The sequence below is a fragment of the Pygoscelis adeliae genome, unplaced genomic scaffold, assembly GCF_000699105.1.
Source record: "Pygoscelis adeliae isolate BGI_AS28 unplaced genomic scaffold, ASM69910v1 Scaffold855, whole genome shotgun sequence".
In the NCBI taxonomy this organism is placed as follows: domain Eukaryota; kingdom Metazoa; phylum Chordata; class Aves; order Sphenisciformes; family Spheniscidae; genus Pygoscelis; species Pygoscelis adeliae.
Window position 1 is genome coordinate 186,260 of NW_008824727.1, and position 10,533 is coordinate 196,792.

The following is a 10,533-nucleotide window of genomic DNA, read 5'->3' on the forward strand; positions in this document are numbered from 1 at the left end:
TTCCTCCGGGTCCCGGCAGTTCCGCGGCCCGGGAAGCGAGTTCGAGTAACGACTCGACGAGCGGGGAACCGGCGGGGACGTAGTCTGGCACCGCAGCTGCCGCTGGCTCATCCCGCTTGTAGGCGGCAAAGAGGGGCTGAGCTCCCTCGTGGGGGACCCCCGTGGGAGGGGGAGTTCACGCGTCCTGGCTCCTTTCTTGGTACCCCTAGAGTAAGTTTTGAAAACGCTTCCTTTGGAGCCCGGGTGGCGGTCAGTTCTAAATAGCTCTGCCTTTGTTGAGGTAACAGCAGGCGAGGGTGCGGGTGCCCTGCCGGGATAACGGGGACCTTGCTGTGGACCTTGCAAGGTAACTTGCAAGGCTTATGCAGCTCTTCTAGGGAGGCGGGAAAAAAAAAACCCAGAAGAAAACCCCGACGACTAACGGCTTCATCCCGGACAAAGGACAGGGAAGGGACGAGTCCAGAGATACAGTGGGTATCTCTTGCCAGCTGGTCGCAGCAGGGAGGAGCAGACTCGCGAAGGGAGATAAATGTCCTTCAGGCCTTTGTTCTGAGATAACCTTGTTCATTCTGGTAGCATGTTCCAAGAAGAATTCTGTACTTTCAAGAAGGTGCTGCGCATAGATGTCAGGGCAAGGGACGTAGCTGTGCATGCGTATTACCTCTTTTTCTAACCTGAGGCTCCTGTGGCCCTGTCTGTACAAAGGGAAGCAGCTACTTATACTCGTTTTATACGTAGGGAAACTACAGTCCTGAGAACAAAGTTAATTGCCCCAGACTACGCAGCTCACCAGTGGGAGAAAAGCTGAAGCTCGCCTGCGGTTGCTTGAGTCTGCTGCTGCTTGCGTGTGTAGAACTATCCTCTGCTAGCGTAATTCTGTTTTTATTTCACTTGCTTCCGCTGTTCTCATGCGAGGGAATGTTCATCCTGCACTTTACTACTTCAAGATCTGTTGCTTGCTGCGCGTGTAGGCCTAAGCTGTTACTTTTATTTTTGTCCATAGAACACCTCTGGATAGGGCTCTGATCTTACACAGGATAAGTAACTCGTGTTTGCCGCTAACTATAGGTTTTTCCAGCGGCACAGTGAAATCCCCCTGGCTTCTCCCAAAACTTGCAGTATTGGTAAAATTCATACTTTTAGAAAAAGCAGAGGGTACCCAGCGTGCGATATGACTCGTTCTTTCATCGCTGAGCAACAAGAGGATGGTTTTGCTTACCTTTCTGCCCGCTTGCCGATGAGCGGGCATCTTTCAGCAGTCGCAATCCGCAGAGGTGAAACCAAGCAGCTCAAAGTTAGGTAGGTAAACGCTGTCTATGAATAAGGGCGCCGAGGTGGTGTAGAGAAATGGAATTTCTGACTGGGGGACGGCTAGTGACCGTGACCATAATAACACAGCTGGACATAGAGCATGTGAATCCTGACACACGGTCTTCTGCTCTAGTCGCTCTTCCTAACTCGATAAATGATTTGCTTTGCCTCGTCAGTGCTTGGATCACAACGGCACTGGATGTGGGGAGATGTTATTCTGCCGCTTAGTCGACAAAAGAAGTTCCTCAGTGAAATGCTCTGGTCGTGGTCTGAGTTCACGTGGTTGAAGGAGTTTGTACATACGAGTGATTTTACTTGGGGCTACTTATTTCTCATGCTTTCGCTTTAGAGAACGTGGCGGTCACGCATGCCTGACCATCGAAGAATGGCAAAGTCCTCTCTAGCTACTGTATGGATGATGTGCTCTTTGTGTAGGGCTTTGCTTTCTGCTTTGTTGCAGCTGGCCCGGATTCAGACCGACAGCGTAGTCGAGATGCTCCGTGAGCTATACCCTGACCTCCGCATTGAGATTGGTAAGTTTTTTTGGATGCTGCCCTGGGGTAGACGCCAGCCGCTTATCTTTGTGTGCAAGAGGTGTGTGTAGAGTGCTGCCACGAGGAGGAGGATTTGACCCCGCTTATCTGAGAGTGCTGTCTGAATTCGGTTAGGTTGTGTGGCTGCTGATTTCTTCTAGGGGAGAAAGGTGGATTTCATAAGCTCCTGATGATTGAAGCTCTGAGTATGTCAGGCAGATGGTGTTACGTTGGTCCGTTTGAGAACCTGGTGTCGCTCCGGCTGCACCCCACTATGCATTAGGGACATTTTCCTGTCCGGTGCTTGAGGCGTTCAACAGCGCAGGAATAATGGGAGCCCAGCCTTGCGCTGAACAGAACTGCTGAGTACCTGTTTGCTGGCACTCTAGAGAAAGACCGTGGCAGTTTCCGCTGGGTCAGCTCTTCCCAAAGCCTGCCCTCTTTCCCCTTACTCTGTTTTTGAGGACGGTGAAGGAAGTCTCAGTTTCATTTGTCTTGAGTGCAGCGTATTTCTAGAAGTGAGCTGCTCTTGTATTTATCTTGAGCCTGTGTTCACGCAGTAGTGTGTGATGCTGTGCTGCTCGTTACGTGTTACGTTGATATTTCCAGTCTAGGCCTACGTGCTCTGACCAAGCCTCACGTTTAACTTGTGCTCTCTCTCTGAGCAGTTGCCATGTCAACGACCGGAGACAAGATCCTGGATACAGCACTTTCCAAGGTAAAGGTTCTCCTCTTCCTCTATGCAAGAATTGTATTTGATGACATATTTGTAGATTTTTCTTTTGTGATTCACGTTCCTCCATTTGTGTGTAGATTGGGGAGAAGAGCCTCTTCACCAAAGAGCTAGAAAATGCACTTGAAAGAAATGAGTAAGAGCTCATTGTTTTCTCTTCCTCCTCTGGCATTCGTGATGCTCTGTGGACATCTTTTGGCTTGCTGCATATGTGATCTAGGTTCCTTCTGTTCTGGTACCTCTCTGGCTAAGAAATCCTTTGAGAAGTCATTGTCTCTCCCCCCTACCCTGGGCTTAGGCCACGTATTTTGAAGTGGGGATGTTGTGTCGCTTGGTCTGCCCCAGTTAGGTTTTTTCCTCCTGTGATTTGTGCGTTACACGCGCATCAGAGAGGATGTAATCTAATCTAATCCCTGCTTACAAGTACGTTCTTTTAAAAATACTTTGCTTGGTGGTGTTAACATCTTGCGTAATGTATGTAGCATTATCACGTTAACATTTATTAACATACTTGCATGCTAAATATGCAGGAGAATTGGGCATGGGCAAGTTGTGCTGCTTTCCGGGTAACTTCTTTCTGCGGACTCGGTTCAGGCTCCTGCTGGAGGAAGAGAGGGAGATTAGTGCTCCCCCCCCCCCCCCCCCCTCCTTTTTCCCTTTTTCAGTATCCCGAGGAGGGCTTCGGTGGTGCTTATGCCTTAGTTTAAAGTAGGTTTAAAAACAAATATATTCTTCTGCATCTCTGACGCGTAGGCACGTGCTACTGCATTTTCAAGTAAAGTCGGTGAAAAAATACTGGAGACTCAAGCATTTTCAATGATGTTCGTTGGCCTTGCAGCGAAGCAGATAGCGTTTACTTTGGCTAGCTATTATTTTCGGTTTGAAGCGTAATACTAGACAATGTACTGGTTGCCTATTGGTACGATGAGTCTCTCCGTGTGAACATCTCCAGCGTCTTACCCTCGTTCAACCTGATTGTTGTAATGTGTCTTGCATCGCCGCTGGGAGGAACGCATTGTCTTAATTTTACAGGTGGGAAAAGAGGGACAGAGAAAGGTGAAGCGGCTTTTCGGGAGTAACACTAGAATTCTATAGTAATTCTGGCTATAGAATCCTGAAATTCCTCCCTCTTCTCCAAATTAATTCCCAGGGTGGGTGTTGATGCTTTTCTGTAGACGACCTGCAGGCCTCTGGTAGGTACCGCGTGAGCTCAACCATCTGTTTAGTGATTACCGTCCTCTAATTTTTAGAGTTGACCTCGTGGTTCACTCCTTGAAGGACCTGCCAACTTCTCTTCCTCCTGGCTTTACCATCGGTGCCGTCTGCAAGTAAGTGTGGACGTGAGGCTCGATTCTCTGAGGGACGTGCATTTTACAGTGTTGGTAGTGGTAGGAAAGCAAAGGCAGCTTAGGTCCTTTTAGGCGTTCAAAGTTTGACCACCCTCTGATTAATCTCTGAAACAGCGGAAATATTAGAGCTGTCCTAGCGTTCCGTAGCCAGCAGGTTTGCTGGAAATTCTTGCTTTTACAGTGATGATGGGGTATTTGGGAGCCAGAGGCAGTTCCTCTGGGGACCGATAGCAGAACTGTTAAGCTTAACGGTCTTCTGTTAAATGATGTGTCAGCCATTCTGTGCTTGCATTATTTTGCAGAAGGGAAAACCCACTTGACGCTGTCGTCTTTCATCCCAAAAACTGTGGGAAAACGCTGAGCCTCCTTCCTGAAAAGAGGTGAGTGGGGAGAGGAAGGGGAAGATGGTCAGGCGTAAGAATGAAAGGGAGGAGTTGGCTGATACTTCCCAGCGGCGAGTCAGTGAGCTCCTTGCTTTATCCTGTAGTGCTTTTACACTGCCTTCCGTTAGCTTTCCATAGACATTACACTGAACCCACTTGCTGAAAAGAGCAACGCTGTCTCATGGGAGTGCTGCACACCGAGTGAGGTTGGATCTCTTGAGCCACCCTGGCGTTGCAATGTTTTCTCAAGTTAGACCCTTTCTTGTCGCAGTCTCCGTGCTCTTGTTCTCGCCCAGCCGGTTCTGATTTCTTTGTTGTTTTTTTGGCATCATTCTCTTACGGTTCCGCTGGGAGCATAAGCAGTTTCTCCATTTTGATTTACCTGCCTTTTTGTAGAGGTTATTGGAGTCTTTTGTATGAGACAGCTGAGTGAAATTACTCAGATGAAGGTAACTATGAGAAAGAAATCCCCCCCCCCCCCCCGCATGTTCATGTAAAAGAAACAAACTAGCTGTGATACAAACGTAGACTCGCGCTTCTGCGCATCTGGATAGCAGGAAAATCACACCTGGTTTGGGTTCCAGGGTACCAAGAAAAGTGAATAGCATACACCTCTAGAAAGGAAACGCTTACTGTCCAGACTGGTGGTTTTCTGTGGTTCCTGGTTATGCACCCTACTGTTTCCAAAGGTTCTCCTCCCACTGGATTTCTGTTATTGATGAAGCCCCTTCATTTTAGTAACTTCAGTTGTCTGGCTATGTCTGGTTCAGTTCGGGGCAGCCGAGTCTCTTTTCTGTGACAAGTGTTGCCGTCTTTAAATGAGGTTTCATCAGTCCTTGACGGTGGCTAGGGGCTGCCTTCCAGAAGCATCTCCTGTAAATCAGTTCCTTGGGAGTGGCTTGCCTGCCCACTAGCTTCAGCCCAGCTTTATGCTAAACCTCACAAAGTGGTTTTCTTTCTTCTAAGGCGATATAAATCACTGGCAAATTCTTCGATCTTCGTTTCAATTAAAAAAAAAAAAAAAGTCATTTGTTTCCTTGAAAGTTCTGACATCTCTCTGGCTGGAGGTAAGCATAGGAGTATTCTGGATTTCATTGATTTTATTTTCCCCACAGTGTGATTGGAACCAGTTCGCTTCGGAGAGCAGCCCAGCTCAAAAAGAAGTTCCCTCAGTTAGAATTCAGGGATATTGTATCCTTTCCTGGCCAAACGGGGGAGCTGGGTAAAGCTGCAAGCAGGAAAATACAACTTAATGCGAAATCTAGAATCAAGGCTGATTTATACCACCTGACCTACAAGAACAAGCCGCTTCCTCAAAGGCTGCCCTCCGCTAACCTATTCAGAGGGGTGTATAGCGTACTGCAGCCCATTCTGTCCTCTGCTTTCTCACGAGGCTGTAAAGAAGGGGCCAGCCTTCACCTAGCTGAAATTCAGGATGCAGATGAATTTTATGTTAAGGGATGTTCAAAAAAACTGCTTGAAGGGTGCCTAGCGTGTGTCTGTCGCAGTGGTGTGGCCAAATGCTGATTTGGTTCCCAATATCCCAGATGCGATTTGGGCCACTAGTTCCAATGTGGCCCGCTGAACTAGTGGTAAAAGGCACCGTTGCTTCGGTCCTAGTAACCTAGTTCTTTGCTATGCAAAAGGAGTTGGTGTCGGGTGTTAATAATGTACTATGATGACATGCATATCTTTTTGAGAGTCAGTGCTTGAATTAATATGCTCATAATGCTCAGCAAAATGCTATTTAAAGAAACAGTTGTCCATATTTAACACTTCTTTCGGGACGGTACTCTGATTCTCATTTGGAGGCTGTTGGATTCTGCGCCTTCTTTAAACGCACTCAAGCAAATGTTAAGTGGTTATAGGACTGTTTGCCTGCTGTTTCTGTGCTTGCTTAATCACTTCTACAGAGAGGGAATTTAAATACCCGCTTAAAGAAGCTAGATGAGAAGGAAGACTTCAGTGCCATCATCCTGGCTGCTGCTGGGCTGAAGAGAATGGGCTGGGAGAATCGCATTGGCCAGGTGAGGAGCAGCAAAGCAGAAAATACCGTTCTCTGGTCAACTGCTTGCCTTTCAGACCTTGCAGTTGTCCTGTCAAAGGTGAGCATGCGGTCTGCTCAATCCATTGCCACGGTAGCTCGTGATTTGATGTGCTTCAGGGAGGATTTTTTCCTGGGTTTTTTTGTTTGTTTGTTTGTTTTTGTTTTCTTCACACAGATATTTATACTGTTCAGCTTTCCGTGGTGCAGTAACAGTTTGTAATCTGATCGTCTCCCAGCATTTCACAATACTCGTGTCTAGCAACGCAGCAGCGTGCATGACTAAGATTTTTCTGAATAGCTAATTCACAGTGTGTTACAGTCCAGGTGAAGGAAAGCACATGATCTCACTTTAGGGGTGGAAACGTTTTGAGGCATGGGAAGGGGGAGGTGGTGCTTCTTTGATCAGGCACAAAATCAGTCGATGTTAGAGGTGAGCATAGAATTTGGCTCTCGCTTCCTATATTCTGAACAGTGCAACTTGAGTGAACCCTGGTTTTACTTTCTTCCAGCTCCTAAGCCCTGAAGATTGTCTGTATGCCGTTGGACAGGTACGTTACAACTCTCATATCTTAAGCCATACCGCGTATTGAAAGTTGGCAGCAGTACGATGCGTCAGAGTAGTTAATTGTGCCAAATACTTCTCGTGTGTTGGTTGCCAAGGAACTGCTACATCGATCTCTCTTGTTGGCCGTAACGCTGTTTTAGGCCCAGCTTGTGGGAAGAACGGTAGTCAGCTCTGTTACCCGGTGTGTGGTGGGGGCTGATTTCCATCAGTAATGGAAAAACAGTGAAAGGTGAAGGTAATGTGTGGCACGACTACACTGGGGCGATGCGGCAGATGTGGGGCAGGCTCTGGCAGGGTCAGTGTTTCGCTGTACCAGGATAATTGTGCAGAGCCGCCGCAGTATCTTTGCCCTGTTGTCCTGACTCCCGTAGGGTGGAGCTGAAACACCTGCCTTGGAGTGCATTCTTAGCGCTCTTGTTTCTAGGCAAGCAAACCATTCCAGCCCGTGCTGGCCGTGTGGCTGAGTTTACGCAGTGTTGCACGGTGCGTATCAAACTTGCTAAACCCAAGCTGGCTGTGCATTAGTGATTGCAAGTGACGAATCTGCAAATTCAGTCTCAAACAGTTATTTTGACCACGTGTTAGTCAGGTACTGTGCAGGTCCTCCCCGTCCCGTCCCCCCATCCGTCCCCTGTGTCATCCCCCCCCGCCCCCAATCTTGTTTCCAGTTTGGGGAAGAATTGTCTTGGCAACAACGAATTGTTACTTGTTCAGCACTTCATCTTGAGAAAAGGTTGGGAAGCTTGGATTTATCCAGTGTTCTCATCACAAAGGGACGTCGGGGTGGACGTTTCTACGTATGCAGTCATAACTGAGATAGGTTCTAGAATGGTTTGAGGTGACAGTGTGATCTTGAATACTTGGCTGAAGTAAGTTCTGATCTTCCCTTTACACCAGCTGCTATAGCATGTCTCTGCAACCAGCGAATTGTTTTGTAATTTGTTTCTGTAAACGTCTAAACATTGCTCCCTTAGTGAAATGCATCCAAGCCTCTGAGTTCCGTTTCATGACCGATGCAGAGTGCACACAGAGATGCATGAAATTGAGGAATTATTATGACTACTACATTGTGTGTTTCCTTTTTCTTCCTCTTTTTATAGGGTGCCTTAGCAGTGGAAGTTCGTGCCAAAGACCAAGAGATACTGAATATGGTAGCTGCCCTGCATGATGCGGACACCGTGTTACGCTGCGTTGCTGAGAGAGCCTTCATGAAACATTTGGTAGGTGCGGCATCCTTGCTCTTCTGCCCGCAGCAGTAAATACTGCTCTGCTACTTGACCTGATGCCATAGTATGGGAAATCTGTTACGCTTTCCTAAAACTGCAAAGTAGAGATTGACTTCTGAATTGAGAAGGGCCTGAAGAGCGATAGGCGGGGTTGGGTGCAGTCCAAGCTTTTCAGAGGCCTCTGCTTTGAACGTGTCGGGTAGAGGCCTCACCATCAGCTGCTTTCTGTTTTAGGAGGGTGGATGTAGCGTCCCTGTTGCCGTCAACACCATGCTGAAAGATGGCCAGGTGAGGAGCACTTTCTATTTATCTGGGATTATTTCTGAAAACCTATTCCAGCACGTGCGTGTGTGTTCCTTGATCCTTCCCTGAAGGTAACTCCAGCAGATACCTTTGTAGCCAATTAGGGCAGATAGGCTCCTGACTCGAGCCTTCTGGGTTTGTGTCCAAAGCAGGAGTATGAGAACAGGTTTGGCTCCTGAAGCTCAGTCTTCTAGAAAATGCCCTTATATTAGTACCAGATTTCCACCCCCCCGCCCTTCTGTAAAAGCAGTGTTGCCCCGAGATCTGAAAGTCTCGCTTCTGACCCCACGAAATCAGGGTTTTTACACAACGGAGTGCAATTAAGGAGGGGGGAAGCTAGAAAAAAGTTCGGCTTTTTCCTTGGGAAGTCACATCTTCCCCAACAGGCATTACTTTTCTTACAGTTGTGTTGTATTGCTATTCTTGCTGATGCCACTGCACCGCTAAAGCCTCCCCCTCCAGGCTTGGCTTCGTATGTTGCGTGTTTTTTTTTTTTAAAAAAGGGGGTAGTTGACTTTCTCTTTGTTTGTTAATGCGGTATTAATCCCTTCTGTATGTCCTTCCAAGTTGTATTTGACAGGAGCAGTCTACAGTTTGGATGGATCCGATAGCCTGAAGGAGACTATGCAGACCAGTGTTAATTATCCCCAACAGGTATGTGAACCACGGCGGGTTCAAAATCCAAACCTGAAGCTGAATGACAAAACCAGACCTCTGGAAATCTGTTTATTACTTTTGGTCCGGTTCCTTGGAAACTGGAACAGCGCACTGTTCTCGAGGCTCCTCAGACCACAGATTTTACCCCGTTTCGCATGTGGCTTAAACTATTAATTGCCCACTCCTTCCCGCTGCCTTACATTGAGGTGTTTATGTTCGCAGAATGAAGATGGACCGAACGACGATGTGCAGCATGTTGGCATCACAGCCAAGAACGTCCCTGGTCAGGCCCAGGAAGCTGCAGAGAACCTTGGTGTTGAACTAGCTACTTTACTTCTGAGCAAGGGAGCTAAGCATATCCTCAGCGTGGCGAGGCAGCTCAACGATGCCCGCTAAACCTGCGGTGTCGTTGGCACGATTGCTACAACTCTAGCAAGTCTTTGCAGCCACGCTATCGTCCTCCTTTGGAGGAAGGGATTTATTTAAATGTTCACTCCGGTCTTATCTGACGTTTGGGCGCAAAAACTTGAAATACTAAGTTGACTAACTTGATTAGTTTACACTGTTCAGGGTTTTCATCCTTCTCTGTGTTTCTCTAAATTGCAAAGTCTCTCTCTGAAGTTTTTTCAACCATTTTTTGTAGCTAGGAAGTTAAAAAAAAATTAAAAATCTGTAAGTGTTCTCCTATTCCATTTAGGAACAAGGTGCTCATTACAGATTATAAGTGGAGGCTCAACTGTGACGGTACTAAAGCGCTGTACCGTGCTGACAGTACTAAAGTACTTTCAGTAGTCATTAGTATTACTTGGGCCTGTTCCCTCATCGGAATGCTGAAGAGGATGACCGCTATAGCTCCCAATACCAGGTTCCTCATAGTAAAGTTAGCACAGATGCCATGTTCATCGTAAATCTCAGTTAAGGTAAGAAATTAAGTTTGCAGTTACCAGATGCAAATTTGCCAATTGGCCGCTAATAAATTAGGAGGTAAGTGGACAGCCAGTCTGGTTTCCCTTGTACACTTGTGTACAAGGGTAACCTCGGATGGTCATTCAGCTGCACTAACCAAGCAACGGGGAGCTGAAGAGGAAGCCCCAGTTTGGGCTGTTGCGCCTTTCTTGGCAACCGCTAGCCCTTTCCTCTTCCCGCGGCTCCTTGCACTCGCTACGGGGTTGCCATCCTCCCAGCGGGGCTCATGTATTACAGCGCCTTCTAGAAACGCTGAAACGGCACCTTGCCCGGGTCCTGTTTTGGAAATGAAGCATTCTTTATTCTCTACGCGAGGTCCACTGAATGTAACAGATGACGAATACAGTTCAGTTATGCGCACCCCACAGTGTGAGTGCAAGTCTTTACGGGCTCAGGCCCTCGGTTCTTCCAGCTGGACTCGAGCGGGCCGGTTGCTCACCGGTACCTCGATTGGCCGCCG

At 47.6% G+C, this 10,533-nt stretch overlaps 1 protein-coding gene across 1 annotated transcript; it reads left to right on the forward strand.

Annotated features, from left to right (window-relative positions):
- Positions 1–1,706: 1,706 nt before the first annotated feature.
- Positions 1,707–10,433, forward strand: HMBS (hydroxymethylbilane synthase). Its single transcript, XM_009323392.1, has 12 exons — positions 1,707–1,844; positions 2,513–2,562; positions 2,658–2,713; positions 3,828–3,905; positions 4,229–4,306; positions 5,425–5,500; positions 6,223–6,336; positions 6,866–6,904; positions 8,022–8,141; positions 8,382–8,435; positions 9,018–9,104; positions 9,330–10,433. The coding sequence occupies exons 1-12, from the start codon at positions 1,727–1,729 to the stop codon at positions 9,501–9,503; spliced, it is 1,044 nt and encodes a 347-aa protein (XP_009321667.1). The 5' UTR covers positions 1,707–1,726; the 3' UTR covers positions 9,504–10,433.
- The last annotated feature ends 100 nt before the right edge of the window (positions 10,434–10,533 follow it).